Here is a 22,653-nt window from a genome sequence, read left to right as displayed (position 1 = left end):
AGCCAGAAGATCAAAGAGTGCTCAATATATTTGGTTTTCCTTTCCTAGCTTAGTTAGGTTCAGTCATTCAAATTATAGTGACATGATGGCGGTGAAATGACATGACTTGATAACCTGGGAGTTCAAAGTTCAAATCCAGTCTGTTCTATAACCTCAATCTAGAAGGATCTCTCCTTTACTGACAGGACAGAAAAGATTGTATCAGAACAGATACTACACTTTGCAATATTTATTTAATGGCAGAAATATAAAACAATTAACTGCAAATTAATTAAAAGTGTGTGAGAGGGAAATGGTTGTTGTTCATCAAACTTGGTCAAAAATCCTAATAGATGTCTATCCTCTCTTACCTATAATCATCTCAGTCACCCCAATACCACATTCACATTGGGACCGTCCTACTTAAGATGTCAGAGATAGTGTCAGAGAATCAGTCTTGGTTTCTGCATTGCATGATCTGTTGCAGGGGTTTCCAAAGTCTTTAATCTGACCCACAGAGCACTTATGATATAATGTAAAAATATCCATGAAAGATTTTTTAAAAATGGAAGTGTGTAAAAATGGCTTAGTAATTCTTGAGTTGGAAGCCATGTTTAGTTTCGGAACAGTTTCCGATGGTTAGTTGTTCTATAAAAGTCCTGGAGATGACGAGTTCTCAGTAGATGGCTGTTCTGAACAGGTTCTGGATTTTATGATTTTGTAGCCAAAGAGCAAAAGATTCTTCCCGTGTTGACACGAAGAAAACACATGCAAGGTTGCTAAAGAAAAAAGTTTAATTTTTATGGAGCAATCCTGGTTTATGATTGGTTGGTAGCAGAACGTGAATTAATTTGATTGGTCAGTTCCTAGCAGCAGTGTTTATAAATAGAATCTCCCAACTGTGAGGTACCATACCCCATTATGAGACAAAAATATTGCAACAGTAATTTTTTTTTTTTTTTTTTTTTTTTTCCAGAAAATGATTAAAAGAATAGGGGTTTTGGAGAACCAATTGTGCTAAAAAGCAAAGCTAATGAACAAAACCATATAAGACACATCCAGGTCATTTAAAAAAAAAAAATTTTTCCTTTTGGTCTGCATAGCTCTAAAAAGTCGGCAAAATACCCCCCACCCCGTTTGAGAACTTTGGAAGCCCCTACTACTCCAGTAGATATCTCACTCCTGATGCAATTCTCTACCTATATAAAAGCCAGGTACAGCCAACGATGGAGTACTGTTGCCACATCTGGGCAGTAGCTGCTAGAAGCAGCTTATCCTGTCTTGACAGAATTCAAAATAAACTTCATAGCCTAGTGAGGGATGCCCTTTTCTCTTCTCTGCAGCCTCTTTCCCACATGAGATATGTTGCAAGCTTGTCTCTGCTTTATGGTTATTTTCATGACAAATGCTCAGCTGAGCTTCAATCTATGCCCTCCCCACTTACCAAACTTTCACGAAAAACACTTGTCTAGCCAAAACCACTATCAATAATTTCCCACACTCTTTATCTATACCTAAACCTAAATGTAGATTCCATTAACAAAGCTTCTTCCTTAGAACTGCACGCCTGTGGAACTCTCTTCCGATCGCCTGCTTTCCAGCTGACTACAATCTGATTGTCTTCAAGTCCAACGTAAACAAGTTCTTGATGAACCGTCCCCCTAAGTAATCCAATTTACAAAATTCCCACTACTTATGTTTACTACGCTATAATCACATTGACTAATGTATACCCATTAGCCCTTATCCTCGAGTGGCCTCCGGGCCTTGATAAATGGTGACTCCTGTGTATTAAAAAAAAAAAAAAAAAAAAAAGAGAGAATCAAATGTATTTGTGGGGGCTGCCTGGTTTGTGCCAAGCACTTATCTGCCAAAGTGAAGAGGCATCTCCTCTAATGAAAGAACATTTGGCACTGCCTTACATCAAGTAAGAATGCTTCTTAGTACACTTCTCTTTATTACTAGTAGTAGTAGTAGTAGTAGTAGCATTAGTATCGTTAGTATCAGCATCATTAGTATCATCGTTATTAGTAGAATCAGTAGTATCATTAGTGTCGGTACTAGTATCATCATTCGTAATATTATTAGCATTAGTAGTAGTAGTAGTAGAAAACCTTGTCTAAATGAGCTCCAGCACATTTATTTTTCTTCTGAAAAATGAAAGAAGTTCAAGTTTCCTCTTCCTTTGCACTCAATTCTAGCCACACACATTCTAAGATTTATTTTATTTTTATTTATTTTTTTAAGGAAGTTTTTATTCAGGATGCAAACAAACGTGTTACATCATTATCCACTTCACTGCTGCCATTTCCCTCTAATCTGAATTGCTCCTTTGGCCATAAAAAAAAAACCCTGTCTCTTAATTAAATGAGGGAGAGAAGTAAGGAGGGGGGGGAAGCACCCATTTTCAAAGTTCACATTCAACTTATCAAATCTACTAGCATAGCTACCCGGCTTTGCCCGGGGCAAAAGCGCAACATATTTCTATTAAACCTTCTATCCCTTTATCTCCCTCTCTATTCATCTTTTTATCTTTTCCCCTCCTCAGTTGCTCCCTCTCCTCAATCCCTTCTTTCTTCTCTGCCCAGCCCATTCCTCTTGCTGGACATACACTCATACTAATAATTCTCCTTTAGATTCCTCCAGGAATGATTCGGCATAAGGGAATTAACTCCTTGATTAAGAATTCAGTTACTTCCTTTTAGTTAGTACGTAATGTGACTGGAAAACCTACCCCCTTTTCCAAGAAGAGAGGTTGATACCGTGACAAATGAACCCGGAATGTTTTTGTTGAACTCTGTGAATCGGCACCGAATTACAACGGAACCCTTTATTTAATCCACGGGTGTAGTATGCTCTCATTCCATCAATTATGACTGGGCAGAACAAGTCTTAAGTCAATCCTACACTAAGGGTTGAACCTTCAACCTCCAGAAGTGTGCGATTTACAACTGAATGTTACTTAGAACTTTATCCGTTACGTCATGGGTTCTTGAGAAACATAAGAATAACTCTCTAGATGAGAACCGTAACTTGAATTATCCAAATAATGACCGGGGCAAACCTCCTCCTCCTCCAGTTTCACCCTCTCTGTCTCCTTTGTTCATTCCTCTTTCTGGAGAGACTCATGTAGTCAACTCTCCTTTTTATAGATTCCGCAAGGAATGAGCCGGCACAAGGGAATTAGCTTTTTGATGAAAACAAAACATAGTTACTTCCCTTTTAGTTTGTATATTATCTAGTTGGAAAACAGATCTCCATCTGTGCCAATTTCTTCTGACCTCCAGTCTGTGGTTCCTCCTGTCCTGACTTTCATGAAAAACACTCATCTAGCTGAAATCGCTATCAAAATTTCCTCTCCCCCCCCACTCTTTATCTGTGCCTAACCCTAAATGTAGATTCCATGAACAAAGCTTCTTTCTGAGAACTATACGTCTGTGGAACTCTGTTCTGTTTTCCTGCTTTCCAACTGACTACAATATGGTTGCCTTAATGTTCAATTCTTGATGTGCCATTCTCTTAAGCAATCCAATTTAGCAAATTCCCACTACTAACAATGACTATGACATGTTCCCTTTGACCACTGTATGCTCATTAATCTTTATCCTCGAGTGGCTTCCTAATAATTCCTTTGTAAAAAAAAAAAAAAAAAAAAAAAAAAAAAAAATTAGGTTCAAAGAATGGGTATTTTTTTTTTTTTTCTAAATTTTAGATATTCTTTGTCCGAAGCAAAAAAAAAAGAAAAAAAAAAAAAAAAACACCCACAAATTTTAGTATTTTCTTATCAACGTTGATAAGAAAATACTAAAATTTGTGGGTGTTCTTTTTTTTTTTTTTTTTTTTTTTTTTTTTTCCATTACTTTTAGCTGGACATGCAAACTTACATCTTGAATACTTATTAGACACTATCCTTGGGTGTCTAAGGTTTCTCTGTACGAAACAACTTGGCATGGATATTTTTCCATATAAGTTAACCTTGACTAAATATTTAAAATCATATAGTAGTTGAGGCCCAAATAAAATTTCTATGTATTTTCGTATAGAAATCAAATGTTAGCCCCAGGAAGGGGGCCCTCTTGAATTCTGAGAACTAAAATAAAATGACTCAATAAGAAAGTTCAGGAAACTTAGTCGCCATGATGAACACAGAACTTTCTGCTGATTATAGGCTAGCCACCTGATTGGATGATTGACCTTGTTGATGTTGAGTTATTTCTCAATAGTTTCTGTGTGTGACGTAGGTTTGGGTAACATTCGAATGAATTCTCAATGCTAGTGTTGTGACGTGTAGTTTATGAATCATTGTCACAGTTATTGTGGCAATGCAAGTTTCGATTCCCTCGTTGTCTGGTGGAATTTCAATGGACAGTTTTTTTCTTTGCAGGGGGCTTCGCATCTATGAAACAGGTTACTGCAGGACTTCAAATCCAGTGTCCACAAATGCTTGTCATAAACTGACCCATAAGTAATCAAACTTAGTTTATATTATTGGTTAATTCTATCACTCCAGTAATGTTCCTAATCTTTTGACTGACAATCAGTTTATCGTTAACCTTTATCCTTGAGTGGCTTCTGGCCTTAAAATAATCAACCTTGGAATACCGGATATGTTGTAGACAAAAAACAAAACAACACTAATACTACTACTGATAATATTCTTATAGACACTTATAGATGCTAAACCTGTTGAGTAGAACTGAACCAAATTTGGCATAAAGAGCCCTTGGGATGTTGGATAAAATAAAATACAAACTATTAATTAAGATGCTTAAACAAAGCTGCAACAATCCTCAGCAGATGCCAAACTCAAAGCTGCATTTTCGGTGACTTTTTCGCCAGTGTATTTCAAATTCAAGCCAGTTAACAGAGACTCGGTCGTTTGAATTGAGTCCGAGTTTGTTTTTGAAAATGTGAGGGTAACATAACGTGGTCTTCGCTAAAAAAACACACCGAAAGATCTTAACATGGTTGAAGAAACTTGGTCATCATAACAAACACGGGACTTTATGCTGATTGAAGGCTAGCCATTTGATTGGATGTTTGAACTTGTATAGTTTCTCTTCGGTGTTTTTCTGTTAAAAAAAATTACAACTACTGTCATCGTCTGAAGAGGAGAAACTAAAATTTGCATTTGGGATAATCTGTAAAATTCAGAAGTTTATTACCGTGCTTCTCATGATTCATGAATTTTTTTTTTTTTTTTTTTTACAAGGGAGTCACCACTTATAAAGGCCTGTAGGCCACTCAAGGATAAGAGGTAATAAGTGTAGTGGTCACCGGGAAAACAGCGTAGTGATTGTTAATGGTAGAAATTGCACATAATTTGGTTATTGAAGGGGGTAGCTCAACAAGAACTTGTTTACATTGGACTTGAAGATTACCATGTTATAGTCAGCTGAAGCGGAACAGTTTCACAGGCGGGCAGTTCTAGAAAAAAAAAACTTTGTTTATGGAATGGCATTTAGATTTAGGCATGGATAGGGAATGGGAGAAATTGTTGATTAATGGAAGTTTTGCATGGAGGGGGACCATAGATTGAAACTCGGTCGAGTATTTGCCATGAAAATGACGATAGTTGTAATTAAGACAAACATAAACGCACATAAACCATAGTTGTTTGTATGCATCCGCCCCCCCCCCCAACTGACAACTCAAATATTAAAAGAATGTAAATTGAAAAATGGCTATCTCCAGAGTAAGATATGACTTTCAAACATATGTGAAATGTCTAATAGGGGAAGTGTTAAGTAGTGGAGAAATTTAATATATGTGAAATTAAAAAAAAAAATTTTTTACTAGCCTGGGTGAGTGCCCAGCATTGCCCAGGGGTTTGGAGGTGTGTGTTGGGCAAAAAGAGAAAGGCAGGCTCGAACCCATACCATGAAGGAGGAAAAGAACATGTGAAAAAAAAAAAGTGACGTCTTTGCTGTTGCACCCATCGTCAAACCAAAAGTGAGATAGATTTAAATTAAGACTAGTCAATCGAAAAGAGGGGATGACTTTTTAAAATATCGGCTAAAATACTGACCCCCCCCCCTCCCTGTAGAAAGTGCCCAGTTGAGGCTGAAGGAATTAATGTTTTAACCAATTTTTCGATATTTTTCGTCCGAAGGGTTAAGCTTCAAAATGAAACCAATCTCATGAAAATCCGTTGCCTCTGTTGAAAGTTTTAGGCATATATACATACATTTAAACAAACAGGTGAGATTCATATTTTTTTAAAATTATGGTTGATGAAATATCCTTGAGTCATTGCTTCATGAAATATATTATTGAGGTCTCTAAATGTCAGAAATCTTCCTACTTTAGTAGTTTCTTTCCTCAAACAGCTAGACTTTGGAATTCCCTTACTGCTACCTGCTTCCCTGACTGTACTGATATGCAGAAGTTTAAATGTAACATAAGCCAACATCTTAATCTTTCTTAGGCATGGTCCCAAATAGTAGCCCTTTATGGTCAAGTGGCCATATGCCTTGTTAGGGGGTGAAGGCGAGTTAAAAAAAAAAAAAAACCTTTTAGAAAAATCACCTTTGTTGTAAATAAAAAAAAAAATATCTGTAGTCAACTTTCATAAGACGGCTCAGTGCTTATTTAGAATCGCACTTATTAAAAAAAAAAATACAGAAGAATTATGATGTACATGTTGGGTACGAAAAATCACGTAAATTGATCAAGTAGGTTTTTTTTTTTTTTTTTTTTTTTTTTTTTATGGGTCAGAAAATAAAAATTTACAATTTTTATCGATTTTAATACTAAATTGTATCCCTTCTATGACTGATTTTGATCTGGATGGTTCGAATTGTCTCCCTCTTATTTATAAATCATGATGGGTTAAATGGCTTAGTCATTAATTTTTCTTTAGTTTAATTTTTCTTTAGTTTAAAAGGAAACTATAATTTATGTGGCTTTTGGAATATGACATCTTCATTCCATGACGAGTATGTACATGAAGATTTTTCTTTATTTTTGTTTTTGTTAATTAGGTTGAAAAATAAGAACCGGTGGTTCTCTTGGGCGATTGCGATGAGTAATAGCTGAATCTTGTTCTTCTTGCATAAGAAGTAACAAAGGCTCTCACTCAAAGCAGTGTTTGGTCCCCCGTTTGTCTGTTTGTTTGTTTGCACTTTTCTCAATAACAACTCCTTGAATTTTTTGGAAATTTTGCTCAAACATTAGTCATGGTAAAAGTAATTTTTTTTCCTGAATAGATTTTCCGAGATAACTCTGGTTGCCTCCCCTAGGGGGCATCATAAGGGTACTATTCCCCCCCCCCCAATCGTTTATCCGTTCATTTGTATTGTTCTCAATAACTACACTTGGGATTTTTAAGAAGTTTTGCACAAACATTAGTCATGGTAAAAGTAAATTTTTCACTCGTGAAGGGGGACCCCACATGCTCGGTTTGTTTTTATAGGTGTTCATTTTTTCTTACTAGAAAACTACATTGTTTTGCCTGAACCATTTTGTTTTCTGTTCCTTTTAAAATCTATTAATAAAATAGCGCCTAGTAATTTCAGATGAGTTTTTTTTTTTTTTCTTGAGTCTACAAGAATATCAAATGACCTAAATTTTCCGAGGCCAAAAATTTGCATTTTTATTAATAAAAAAGAAAATTTTTTTCGTGAATTTGGTTTCAAAGTTTGACCTTTAAAACTTGTATTTTGACCTTTTTCAAAGCATAACATACTGATTAACTGAAAAAAAAATATTATATAGATGTTTTTCTCTCCCTCTCCCTCCCTCCCTCCCTCCCTCTCTCTCCCTCTCTCTGTGCAATCGTATTTTATATTTATTTTTTTTATTTTATTTATTTTTTTTATTACATTTTCACCCCAAACAAGGCACATTGCCACTTTGGTGTAGGGGGCTACTATCAGGGGAGGAAGACCTGACGGTGCCTAGGATTGAATGATGATCAATGAATTTTTCACTTCTATATTTTTTGGGTCCTCAAAATTGAAATCACCCATTATTCAATCGATTGATTGCCTGCTAATCTAGTTGGATCCATTTTGAGATGCACTGGGAGGAAACTTCACATGCCTCTCCGTGGTGACTTAGTCTACATTGCACTGTAGAGAATCTTCTGTTTTTATAAAATTATTTTTATATATAATGGCTTGAATTAAAGTTTAAAATGCAAAAGACAAGTATCATGGTTCAATTGTGCTCTAAACAGAAACATTCATGTCAAACGCGCCCCCGTCATATCAAGGAGTCTACTATCGATTTTATGTTGGGCCTAGGTTCCAAACTCTGTCCCATCAACGAAATGTTGCATCTCTCTGCCTATTTTACAAGTATTTTAATGATTCGCTGACGAACTACAAGCCTTGTATCCTCTTGACGTAAATACCCCCACCAAACCAAATAAGCAGCAAAATCCCACCCTTACAGAGATCCCCAGATGCCAGAAAGCCTTCTACACTAATAGTTTCTTCCCCAGAACTGTTAGATGTTGGAATCCCCTTCCAGGTTCCTGCTTCCCCAACTGTACTGACATGCAGAAGTTCAAGTGTAATGTAAACATATCTTGCTGCTCAACTTCCTACATAGTATCGTTGCAATTTATGTCCAAGATAGTAGCCCCCTACATCAAAGTGGGACTGTGCCTGATTTGAGGTGAAAATGCAATTTAAAAATAAAAAAAACTTCTCAAATGATGTTAGGTTGTATAAGGTGTTAACTTTAGTCAAAATCGCCTGTTTCTTCTTTCACCATATTATTTCGATTATCAATACTTATCAAAAACATTCCAATACAAAACCTATCTAAGAATACTGTCAGGTCCATAAAGTACATTTCTGTGAAATTTCATAAAAATGGGCCCAGCAGTTTGTGAGTCCATAGGGAACGAATTCACACACTATTCCTTTTTTATAATAGTAAAGATAATTTTTTTTTTTTTTTTTTTTTTATCTATTGATAAAATAGCGCCTGGTAATTTCAGATGAGGTTATGTTTTATTTATTTATTTATTTTTTTTTTTTTTAGGTTATGTTTTTTTAAGATTTTTTTTAGATTACACCGTCTACAAAAATATGCGACCTAAATTTTCCGATTGCAGAAATCCAGGACTGCTCAAATACATCAGTACTAAAAAAGCCAGAATCAGTGTAGTATCTGTTCTGATGCTTACACTCAAGTTAATTAATTTGTCCTTAGTCAATGGAGGTGTGGGGACCTTTCTATAGTAAGGCAATTTTATTTTTGCCTCTCTCCATAATGCCCTTTTTTTTTTTTTTTTTTTTTTTTTTTTTTGGTACCTGGTTTCCCCCACATTAAAAATAACCCTGTGTTGCATTTTGCTTTCATGGGGAAGCAAATAAATACGTACTAAAAAGGTTGTAGTTTGTAGAAATCACAAATCGACCACACGACCCATATTCTCTCCACACACCCATGCACTTCCCATAGGTGTGTACAGGACACTAGTTACACCACCACCAACACTCAGCCACCTTCTGAGATAATCTTTACCAATAAAATGTCTTGTGTGAAATGTTTTCGCTTCATTGTTTGAACTTGGCATTTTAATCAAGGTTACTGTGTTGTTTTATTCAGAGATATTTTTCTTTATTCAAACGTTCTTTTTCCTATTTTTTATTTTTATAGTTTTTCTTCTTGCTTTTTTTTATTTATTTATTTATTTCGCGGTGTCTTACCTGCTGTTTATTTATTTATTTATTTTTTTCAGTTTGCTAATGGCATATCTCATTAATACAAATTCCTATCGTCTTTCATCAACTTTTTCCACATTTATTTTTCCCCATAATGATGTGTGCATGTGGGTTTTTCCTCTTCCACCTTGGTTTCTATTTAGTTGCCTCCCCACGAGAGAAGTTTCCAGAAATGCTGAAATGGAAGACTTACACTAAATCCATTGCTAAGGTGCAGGGAAAATGGTTCAATTTTTCTACCGCTCTCGAAAGTACCTTGCTTCTGATGCAATCAACTTCAGGCTGAAACGATAAAATCGTCGCCCTAAAGACATGATTCCATTTCCGTTTGATGAAAACCGGTTTTCTTTCTTTGCTGCAGACCATCTACTAGTTAGCCACTTGTGTACAGATCCCAAGAGCGATGGGAGCCTTATATCATGTCTGAAAGTGACAATGTCCAAGGAGCGAGATCAGAGATGCGCCACTGTGCAACTCTTGCTCTCTACATGTCCAAGTTATGACAACGGGACCATTGCCAGCACCCTCAAAATGCATCGTTGGATTGCCACAAATAACAGGAACGTGCTCAGGACGATGAAAAAGTTTGTAGCCATAGTTATGGTCTTTGGTGTGGTTTCAAGTGAGGGGCACATTATGCCACCTCATATTCTCTTCAGAAATGCTCTATTGTCAAGTGTTTTTATTCATAAAGTCTGAAGAAATGCTGGTTTTTAAAAATTTTCAAATGATATAATGTTTGAAATTGTCGATTGGACATGGAAACAATTGTAACGTAAAATGAAATACATTTTTTGTTGCCATCAACACCTTTTTTGAAGTCTTGATTTTGCTTTCACAGTATATTACATATATATTATATATATATTATTATCAGATATGGTCAAAGATGAAGTACTGCTTCCCCATTTGCAGAGATGCTGTTAAGAACACTGTCCTACGATGATAGGGTTCAAAATCGACTTTGTAATCTAGTGGGGATGACCTGTTCTTTTCCTTATAATCTTTTGCTCGCAGAAAAGATGTTACTATTCTTTCTCCGCTGTATCTAATGAGATGGGTTCTGCTAGTATATACATATGTATACATGGTAGCTTCCTTTAGTCTTGACAGACTATGGATAGCCATTCTAAGGGTGCCTGTGTGTGGAATTTTTTTGGCATGAGTTGCGCAATCTTCAGCCGCACCTCTCCTGAGTCAGTGTTGTTCAATACCAGTGGCAAGTAGAGGTTTATGATGACTGGAAACAATGCCAAGATAAGCGGAGAGCACAACACCGAGAATTCCCAAACAGTCACCTATCTGATACTAGTCAGGCTCAACGTTGCTTAACTTCAGTGATCTGAGACGAAAACCGGTGGTTCAACATACATACATACATACATGTTTTTTTTTTTTTTGTCTGTCCCCCCCCTATTATTTCATTCGTTTTGCTTAGAAGCTCAATATTTGTTAAATATAACAGAGCATATATAAAAGAATCATAGTATGGTTACATTTTAAGATCCAAATGTTTATTTTTCTTACCAAACACACACACACACATATATATATATATATATATATATATATCTCTTATGCTTCCTTTTTTTTTTTGTTAAATTAAATGTTTTTCACTCTTTTTCAAGATGTCTTTTAACATGTTTTATTAATCATTTGTTCATATAAGCTCTATTTCCTTTTCGGTTTTATTGAGCTTTTACATCTGGTTGAGATTACTTTACCTGTAAATATTAACTCTTTAATATTTATAATATATTTTAAGTTTACCATTTTGATTACCTTGGTAAACTTATTGTAATTTTTTATATATATATATATATATATATATATATATATATATATATATATATATCTTATAGAAGAGCTTCTTTTTTTTTTTTTTTTTTTTTTTTTTTTTAATCCAGAGTTAGTTCTTTAAAATTTCAGGAGTCTTCCGACTCCAATATTTGATCTACCAACTTTGCGACCTGGGTTGGTTATTACATTTTCCTATTTGAAAGAGAATGTCCGTCCGATACTGACAACTGGTTCGAACGCTAATATTTTTAGACACGATTCTCAACCTGTGAAACCTTGATGGACAATACTCTCACAGTGTCGTGTGTATTTAGCCCAGATATTTGAACAAAGGTCTCCATTTAACAGAATTTTATGTACACATTTCCAGGTTAATACATTTCTTATGTGTCACTTATTTGAATTCACATACACGCACATCTACGCATACACATACACGCATCTACGCATACACATACACGCATCTACGCATACACATACATGCATCTACGCATACACATACACATACAGGCATCTACGCATACACGCACACACGCGCATACACATACACGCATCTACGTATACATGCACACACACACACACGCACACACACATACACAGATCTTGAATGCCTACTAGACGCTATTCTTGTGTATTTAAGGTTTCTATGTACAGGGGTTTGTCAGGACAATCCGTCTTGAGGATACTTCCTCTTAGAAGTAAACCCTCACTAAACACTAAAAATAACATAGTATCCAGATAAAACCCATTGATATGGTTACCCACACTGGTTTTGACAAGGAATGGTGCACCTTTTCCAAGTGATGTTTACCTATAGTAACAGCACTAAACAGGACACTCCACCAGACTAGATGAATTCTTGTTCTGGAATTCGGTAAGACCAAGAGACTGTAAGGAAGATGTATTATAATACAGTTAACTGATCAATTGGAAAATTACTATGCATTATTTAATTGGAATTCCTTATTGAGATGAGTATTATTTATTGCGGACTATTATCTTCATCTTTCTTAGTTGTTGTTTCACGACGTTTCGGCCAACTATTCCTCTGGCCTTCGTCAGGTGGTAAATTAATGTTTTTTTACTTTACTAACTCAACGTTTGAGATGTAAAGCTTTAATTGAACACTCGAATATCTGTGTCTCATATAGAGAAATCAAATGTTAACCCCAAAAAAGGGTCCCTTGATTTCTGAGAGCTTACACTGACGTAAATTGTGTGTGTGTGTGTGTGTGTAATAGTCTTCGAAGTTTTTAATCTTTAAGACTATACAAAAAAAAAATATATTTTTTTATCATTCGTTAGAAAACTATTTAGTCAGTAAGTCATTTAATCACCTGCAATCACTGCATCAGCTTACTCTCTCGAATTCATTATAATACCAATAATAATTTATTTTTTTAAGAGATCATCAGTTGTTTACCATGAGACACTGTTTCGGGGATTTAATATATTTATATAATGAGAAAGTGAACCATAATCGAATGTTAAAAAATAATACATAAGTCGATTAAAAAAAAAAATCACGAAGTGTAATACAACCCAAGAAAAAAGTGAACACTATTTGGATGTTATAAAATAAGTGTTAACTTTTTTTTTTGGGTTGTATTACACTTCGTGATTTTTTTAATCGACTTATGTATTATTTTTTTTAACATTCGATTATGATTCACTTCTTTCTCATTATTTTAAAATTTTGCTATTCTAATAGTTATGTATAATATAAAGGTGTGTGTCTGGTCACGAATAGGCTCCTAAATGGTTGACTATTTTAAAAAAACAGACTACATATAATGATAGAAGATGTATCGAGATCTAGCTAATTTACATATCCTTTTAAGCATCCATTTTAGTTAATTCCTTATCAATTAGAATAAATATGTATCAGATACGTTTGAAGCCAAAACAACGCATTATCAAAAAATAGATATTTATTTTGGTTGAAATTTATAAATATATTTCGAAGATAGACATACTGATGGAGTGGAAGTGTATCCTCGAAATATATTTATAAATTTCCAACAAAATAAATATCTATTTATTTGTTTAATAATGCGTTGTTTTGGCTTCAAACTCAACCAGCGCTTCTATCAAGGAAGACAAACCCTAACGTGAATTCCGCGTGACCAACGCACCGTTCCGACGTTTGAAAAGACTACCGTAAAAACAACAAACGGACTTCTACTGATTCTATGCTCCAACAACATGACAAAAATAAGAAAGAAAAACATACTGAAGATGAAGTTTTTTTTTTTTTTTCTGATTCCTGATACTTATCAGATGAATTTCTGTACAAGACTTGTCTAAAGAACACTGGCAAACATATAAATTAGTTTTGTGTGAAATTTGCAAAAGATAGGCTCAGCCGTTTCGGAACCTATGAGGAATGGACTCTCTCTCTCTCTCTCTCTCTCTCTCTCTCTCTGACTTTGATGTAATAGTAGAGGTAGAGACAGAAATGCATGAAAATGCTATTTTTGAAAAAAAAAAAAAATAAAATACATATTAGATATGTTTGAAGCCAAAATAATGCATTATTACAAAATAAACAAATATTTATTTTGTTTGAAATTTATAAATATATTTCGAAGATACACTTGATCACCAAACAAGGAAGATAAACCCGAACGTGAATTCAGCGTGACCAACGCACCGTTCCGACATTTGAAAAGACTACCGTAAAAACAAGAAACGGACTTCTACTGATTCTATGCTCCAACAGCAACATGGCAAAAAAAAAAAAAAGAAAAGAAAAAAAAAAGACAAACTGGTGATGAAGAATTATAATTAAGAATTAAAATAAATGTTTATTTTTTTTAACGTGTTTCCGCTTCAAACGTATCTAATACGTATTTATTTTATTCAAACTCAACCAGCGCTTCTATAAAGGAACACAAACTCTAATCAGTTTTTCGTTTTTTTTTTATGATCATCTTTAGTTAACTATTATGTGTAATTATGTTCATGCAGATATTCTACATGATCTATACTTGTGTAATAAGGTTATAGTAAACACAAACCTCTATCTATATATATATTTATGTCTGCATATATATATTTGTTTAAAAAAATTTGTCTACCAAATTCCTCTGTCAGTTTTTGGTCTACAGATGAAATTTAATATTCGAACCCATACGAAACTTGATATTTGAGTTTTAGCCGGGGAAAATCAGTGAAAAGTGTTCCAATTAAAGAAATGAAATTTGCCAGGTGAAGTTCAAATGACGGCATTACGAATATGCATGTGTAATGTAATAGCTATTGGTTCATGTTTCAACTTTTAGCCTTACAGCAAACATGTCTTCATAGCTCGGGCATTAACATCAAAGGAAAAAGTACATCGTAAGCTAAACATTTTGGTTTCTATTCTCGGTGGTGGCGCACAAGACTTAACTTTTTAAATCATTATTATATATTGGATCCAGTATAATATGATCTATATATATAAAAGCGAAAATGTGTGTATGTATGTATGTTCGCTTTTTGTGTATGTCTTCAAAAGGCTTTTTTTTCTGGCGGATTCTAGAGACCGTCGCTCATTTTTAAAACTTTTTATATCATGTCTAAATGATAATATCTACGACTTAACAACGGTGGTCGCCTCTCTATTTAATTTGCCCTACTTTGAAACGTTAAATATTCGACATTTTTGGATCGGCGCATATAGATTCGTCTTTTTTGTATAATAAAAGCGAAACTGGATTCAAACCGGATGTAAACGTCACCGTGAGCTATCCCCCCCCCCCCGTAGTAAACGATTTGACCTCCTTAAAAACTGCGATGTTTTCCATTCACTTTTTAATTGCTCTTACTTTGACTGTCGCTGTAGCTCAGGTGTTCAGGCTCGGCCTATGGGCCTCAAGGCTCAGTGTTCAAGTCGACCTGTCACCAAGCCCCCCCCACCTTATTTTTTTTTTCCCCCATTTTTAAAATCGCTGTTTTTTATCGTTTTTTTTTAATATTTAAACAGGGTTAAGTTTCCTTTTGGTTCTTCTTTACCCCACCCCCCAAACGCACACACCTACAAGCACTTTTTTTTTTTTTTTTTTTTTAATTTTTTTATTACATTTTCACCCCAAACAAGGCACATTGCCACTTTGGTGTAGGGGGCTACTATCAGGGTCAGCAACTACTGGAGCACTATGTAGGGATTTGGGCAGCAAGATGTCGGTTCACGTTGCACTTGAACTTCTGCATGTCAGTACAGTTAGGGAAGCAGGATCCTGGAATGGAATTCCAGAGTAGCGGTTCTGGGGAAGAAACTACTGGAGTAGAAAGATCTTTTACATCTAGGGATCTCTACAGGGTGGGGGTGGGATTCAGCTGCCTGTCGGGTTTGTCGAGGGTGTCTGCGTCGTGGGGGCACAAGTGTCTGCAGTTCGTCAGAGCATTCACCATTAAAATACTTCTAGAACAAGCAGAGGGATGCAGCGTTTCGTCAATGGGACAGAGGCTGAAGCTTAGATGCCAGTTTAGGGCCTATCGGATTTGCGACTCTTTTTTGAACCTTGTCTAGGAGCGAGAGACTAGTAGTAGACGCACCAGCCCAGATGTGACAACAATACTCCATACATGGGCGAATGGTTGCCTTATAGAGGTACAGGATACTTTCAGGTGTCAGTAGTTTTCTAACATGGTAGAGAGAGCCTACCTTTTTTGCAGCGGCCCTGGCAAGGCCCTCGATGTAATTGTTCCAACTCCTGTTTCCTGTGAACGTTAGGCCAAGCAGTTTGAAAGATGTACTCTCAGACAGGGAGTCACTGGCCATTGCTATTGGTGGCAGAGAAGGTTTCTTGTAGTTATTGAAGGAAACTAGTTTAGTCTTGGCAGCATTGAATGTGACCATCCATTTATGTCCCCATTCCACTACTGATTGGAGGTCATCCTCTAGTATTTTTGCCATTTCTTTAGATATATGTTCATTTGTTTTCCTGTCATGCCTGTTATAGTGTAGTGTCATCAGCAGGCAGTTTTGTCGGGGAGGTCATTAATAAATACCAGGAACAATAGAGGTCCAAGAATAGACCCCTGAGGCACTCCCGCATTTATATCACACTGTTTAGATGTTCGACCGTCGAGGACAACCTGGATTTTTCTCTTATCTAAGAAGGATTTAATTATGCTAAGTATTCTACCAGTGATACCGTATGATTTAATTTTCCTGAGGAGACCCTTGTACCATACCCTGTCAAAAGCCTTAGATATATCTAGAGCTACCGCTCTGCCCTCCCCCGCTTTGTCCATTGAATGGTATATACGTTCAGAGATTACAGTGAGGATGTCAGCTGTGGAACGAGCTTGTCTAAATCCATATTGTTTGTCAGTCAGAAGTTTAGCATCTGTAAGGTGCCGGACTAGAGCATGATTAATAATGGTCTCAAATATTTTGGCAAAAAGTGGGAGGAGGCTAATGGGGCGATAATTTAATGGGTCAGTTCTTTCGCCAGAATTCTTGAATATTGGTACCACAGAAGCGGTTTTCCAGCAGCCCGGAAAGCAGGATTCATTAAGGCATTTGTTGTAGAGTTTGGAGAGAACTGGAGCTACTTCGGCTGAGCACTTTTTTAATAGCACAGCTGGGATGAGATCAGGTCCACATGCTTTTGAAGTGTCAAGATTTTTTATAATAGCATTAACCTGAGCAGGGGTGATTTTTAGATCGTCTAGCGTGGTGTCTGTCCGCAAAGGAAAATCAGGCAGGGGGTGGTTGGAAGGGTCCAGTGTGGAGTTTGAGGCAAACCAACTGGCAAGCATATTAGCTTTGTCGGTTGCTGAGCAAACAACCTGGTGATTGTTGGTTAGTGGGGGAATTGTTGATTGCCCATTATTTACTACACTGTTGTAGATTTTCCAGAAGTCACGATTTCCCAATTTTTGTGCTTCGATGTGTTTTTTAGTGGTTTCAGTAAATTCTCTCTTGGCTGTCGCTATTTCTTTCTTAACGTTATTTCTAGCTTCTATGTACTTCTGTTTGTTTGAACTGGACTTATGTCGGTTAAATCTGCGGTATGCATGCTGCCTTTGAGCAATGGCAGTTGCGCAAGTCGAAGTAAACCATTGGGGAGAGTGGGGCTTGCTATAAAATTTCCGCATGGGAACATGTGCTTCCATTGCGGTTTTGAACCATTCAGTGGTCTCATTTGCGCACTGTTCAGCAGGAAGAGAAAAAATATTTCCCTATGGGGCATCTCTGATAAGATCTCTGATGGCTTCCCAGTCGGCCTTTATATAATATCTCATTGTTTTGAGCACTGGCTCTTCAGTTTTGGGTCTAGAATTTAGGGCGATTTCTACCATTATCACTGCATGGTCAGCGTTCTCGAGTGGGCTGTCAGCATTTGTTGTACAATCCTCGGGAACTGTAGTCAGAAACAGATCTAGAAGTGATGCGTGTTGTTCTTGCTGGTCAGGGAAACGGGTTGGAAACGTAACTATTTGTGATAGGGAGTGAGATATAGCAAAACTATGTGTTGTGCTGCCCGCTTCATCTGTGTGAGTAGAGAATCCAATCCAGTTTTTGTGGTGAACATTAAAGTCACCAAATACATGGACTTGGGCGCTAGTGTCGAAGGAGAGTGCTTTGTCTGTACTGTCAGAGACTTTGGCAACGCCGGGTAACCCCCCCCCCCCCGTACTAATCTATAATATAAATCTCACCTGTCTGTTTAAATGTGTGTATGCCTGCCTAAAACTTTCGACAGAAGCAACAGATTTTCACGAGATTGAAAAAATACATTAGAAAATAAATTATATGCTAGTCTAATAAAGTAAAATCAGTCTCTTTACCGTTTCTTTGTCATCAATAACTTTCTTTGTATAAAATCGATATTTGATTTTGGTTTGCCATTTTATTTATTCTTTTTAATTTTGCAGCATTTTAAGAACAAAATGTAATTCTATTTAATTCCTCCTATAAGATACTTTCTATGGTTTGGAATTATTTTCAAATGGTTACTTTCTTGGGGGAAAAGTGGACATAACCCTGCATTCGTTCATACAGAGTTAGTTGATTTTTGAAAAAAAAAAAAAAAAAAAAATGTTTGGAACAAAACAACAACAAAAAAATAAATGTGAAGTACTGCAAATAAATACACTACCGGGCAACACCGGGTAGGGAAAATACTACAAATATATGCTTTCATCTATTTTCTTCCCTCCTTCTCCCAAGAATCCACATCTCTTTGATTGGAGGGTGAAAAATACGATTAAGCTAACGTAACACTTGCATCTCTACTGATGCTACACTTCACCTTCTCTACCCTCGGTCAATGGAGGAGAAATCCTTCATGACTGAGACATTTTTTTTTATTTTGTTCCTTTCCAGAGTGCCCCTTTTTGAGGAGCTGGATTTTTTCCCCCCGCATCAAAAATCGACCTTGTGTCTTACTATGCCCTCGTGAGGAGGCAAGTAAATAGGAACACTTGCCAATATAAGATGCTACACTAGTTGATACCATTTTCATTCTTAAGCCCAATACTTTAGTACGAATGCACTAAGTTACAAACAAATAAATAAACAAACAAATAAACAAATAAATAAGGAAACAAATAAACAAACAAATAAATAAATAAACAAATAAATAAACAGTACAAAAACATTTTATAAATTGGTTTCAAAGCATTCCATCAGTGTGGCAATTAGCCAGGTTAATCATTACCCAGCATCTCTGATTAAAACTTACAAATATGATACTGAAAATATTGGAATCTGGCAAGTGTAAGTCTACTTAAAATGCTCCTCTACACATGCACAAATATACATTTACACCTTATGCGATATTATTTTTGCAAGTTATGTGTAAGGACACTGTACGGATAGTAACAAATAAAGCTTGAGAACTGTTTTGGTTTCAATTTTAGCTGATGGCACTCTAGTCATATTTTTTAACTTTTAAAATTGATACTATATATCGGGTACAATCTAATAATCAGTAGAATAATTGCTGTGTAATAATAAACACGAAATCTGCATGAATTAAAATATCGTTCAAGTGTATTTTATGACTAGGCCTAGACGGGGTGGGTGCATTACTATATAATGGGTAAAATATAATAATCAATAAAAAATTGACTTTATAATAATAAGACTAATAATAAATGTGAAATCGGCATAAAGTAATACACCATATTTAAGCATATTTTATGACCGGGCAATGCCGGGTGGCATGCTAATGTAATATAAACATATACACATCACTATATAAAGTTAGTTATATGTATATGTTCATCGGTATTATATTTGGTTCAACATCCATTTTTACATGCCGACATGTGTTGGACGGCTTTTAAAAATTGATTCCCAAATTTAAAGATTAAAGTAAAGATAGCTTAGTTTTTCATAGACTAATATTACAATACACTCACAGATGCTAAAAAACAAAATGTTGTCTGTGCAAATTGAAGAAGTGAGAAATGTTAACAAAATAAAATTCACAGCTTCAAGTTTTCCGCTTTCTAGCGACCATCTTGTATTTTTAATGTCTTCATCTTGTAAATATTCTTTATTAAATGTTATTTTTTACTCCAGTTTCAGCAAACCAGATATCACGGTTATACAGTAGGTTTACAAACTTGGATAAGAATAACAATGGCGTACTAAGGTAAGTTATTGCCGTGTTTCGGCAGTTTTTTTTTTTTTTTTTTTTTTTTTTTTTTTTTTTTAATGAAAGTAGATGCATACAAGACATGAAACCACTTAATGTAAAAAGCATGTGTGTGTCTATATATATATATAATGAGAACAATAGGAATGGGAAATAAAGTCACAAAAACTATGTTAATAAATATAGATTGGTTCATTTATTGAATAAGGGAATACAAACAAATAGGGGATAGAAGGGACTCTTTATGCCAATGCATTTCGAAGCCTAATGACATCTTTATTCTGTGACGAGTATATACATCATAAAGATTTTTTGTATTTTTTTTTTTAAGTGTAATTCTAAATATACTACAAATTTTATATTGATACTTGAAGGTATAAACATTCTAATTTCTTAAGGTATTTTTTTAAACAGCCTTCGTTAAAAAAAAAAGTATATTATTCTATTAAACTTTTGTTTAAAAATAATTTAACTTTGTTCGTTTTAAAAAAAAAAAAAAAAAAAGCAAAAGTTGAAACGATATTTTCGCTCAGTAGTGAACTTTGGAAGATTGTTAGTAAAAGAAACACAATCACCAAAAGATAAGCGTTTCATTATTTCTAGTCACCACTTTGAAAAATCACTTGCAAATGCGACTGTTTCACTCGCAATGTAAAGCCCTGACAAGGCATATCGGCTTAGGAAAGATTAATGCTTGTTTACATTACATTTAAACTTCTGCATACCAGTAGTCAGAGAAGCAGGTAGCAGGAAGAGAATTCCAAATTCTAGCTGTTTAAGGGAAGAAACTATTAGAGTAGAAAGCTTTCTGGTATTTAGGGACCTCAGCAGTGAAGGGGTGTGATTTTGTTGCTAAGCGGGTTTGTTGGAGATGTGTATGTCGAGCGGGCACAAATGCAACAAGTTCATCAGAGCACAGTCCATTAAAATATTTGTAAAACAAGCACAGAGATGCAACATTGCGGTGATGGGACAGGGGTTGGAGCTTAGTTGACAAAGTGGGACCTATTAAATTGAAGACTCTGCTTTGGACCTTATCCAAGAGGGAGAGACTCGTAGATGCACTAGTGCATATACAGCAACAATACTCAATGGGTGAATGGTGGCCTTGTAGAGGTACAGGATACTCTCAGGTGTGAGTAGTCTTCTAGCATGATAGAGGGAGCCCACCTTCTTTGCAGCAGCCTTTGCAATGTCCTCAATGCATTTGTTCCATGAATGTTAAGCCAAGGAATTTGAAGGAAGAATTTTCAGGTAGGGTGTTGTCATGGATATCTATGGTTGGAGAGGTGTCTTATAATTGTTAAGGGAGCAGCTTAGTCTTAGTAGCATTAAATATTACCATCCATTTACGTTCCTATTCTACTAAAGTCTGGAGGTCATTTTCTAACGATTCTGCCATTGTCTTAGATTTATGTACATCCGTTCTTCCCTTGTGCATCTTAGAGAGCATTGTATCATCAGCAAATATACCCATCTCAGACACAATATTATCAGGGATGTCGTTAATGAATATCAGGAATATTAGTAGTCCAAGGATTGACACCTGAGGTACTCCCGCATTAATGTTATGCTGCTTGGATGTACGTTCACCTAGATGATCCTATTATCTAAGAAGGATCTAATTATATTTCGTATACATCCAGTTATACCGTACAGTTTAATTTTCATTTGCAGCCTTTCATGCAAGACTGCCTTGGATATATCAAGAACTACACCTCTGGCTTCGTCCACCTTATCCAGTGCATGGTATATGCGTTCAGAGATGGTTGTTAAAATATCTGCAGTAGAACTGCATTGCCTAAATCCATACTGTTTATCAGAGATTTGCTTTTGTGAGGTGATGGACTAGTGTTTGATTAATGTCTCAAAGATTTTAGCAAAGAGGAGGAGGAAGAGACTGACAGGGCAATAATTGAGAGGGTCAGTCCTTTCACCAGAATTCTTGTACACTGGTATCACAGAGGCTACTTTCCAGCTATTAGGAAAGCAAGACAAGATTCAGTAAGGCATTTATTGTAGAGCTTGGAAAGTATGGGGGTTAACTTAGCCGAGCATCTCTTAATATAGTAGGGATGAGATCAGACCCACATGCTTTGGAGGTGTCTAGATTTTTTATGATATTGCAGACATGAGAAGGGGTGATTTTTTTTTTTTTCACATTTAGCTTTGGTCCGCATAGGGAAACTTGGGAGGGAGTTGTTTGTTAGCTGTAAAGTGGAGTTAGAGATGAATCACCAGGCAAGCAGTTCCGCCTTCTGGGTTGCCGTGTATGCGACTGTCTGGTTGTTGAATAGTGAGGGAATTACTGATTGCCCTTTAATCACAACATTACTATAGATTTTCCAGAAATCACGAGTTCCTATCTTTTGCAATTCTATGCGTTCCCTGATTATTTCAGCATACCTTTTTTTTTTTTTTCTTTGGTGTAGGGGGCTACTATCGGGGGAAACAACTACTGGGGTACTATGTAGGAATTTGGGCAGCAAGATGTTGGTTCACGTTGCACTTCAACTTCTGCATGTCAGTACAGTTGGAAGCAGTGACCTGGAATGGAATTCCAAAGTCTAGCGGTTCTGGGGAAGAAACTA

The 22,653-nt window shown here is 35.8% G+C and overlaps 1 protein-coding gene across 1 annotated transcript in view; it reads left to right on the top strand.

The window, feature by feature from the left end:
• LOC145260637 (calcineurin B homologous protein 1-like) overlaps positions 1 to 22,653 on the top strand; it is an 84,931-nt gene that overhangs the window by 20,426 nt on the left and 41,852 nt on the right. The window contains exon 2 of the mRNA XM_080118963.1: positions 19,987 to 20,059. Coding sequence (XP_079975089.1) covers positions 19,987 to 20,059 — 73 coding nt within the window. The remainder of the gene's footprint in view (positions 1 to 19,986; positions 20,060 to 22,653) is intronic.

The sequence above is a fragment of the Euprymna scolopes genome, chromosome 36 (genome assembly GCF_053919585.1).
Source record: "Euprymna scolopes isolate OS-2025 chromosome 36, ASM5391958v1, whole genome shotgun sequence".
NCBI lineage: Eukaryota > Metazoa > Mollusca > Cephalopoda > Sepiida > Sepiolidae > Euprymna > Euprymna scolopes.
Note: the sequence above shows the minus strand (reverse complement) of the source record. Positions and strands in the feature narration are given on the sequence as shown.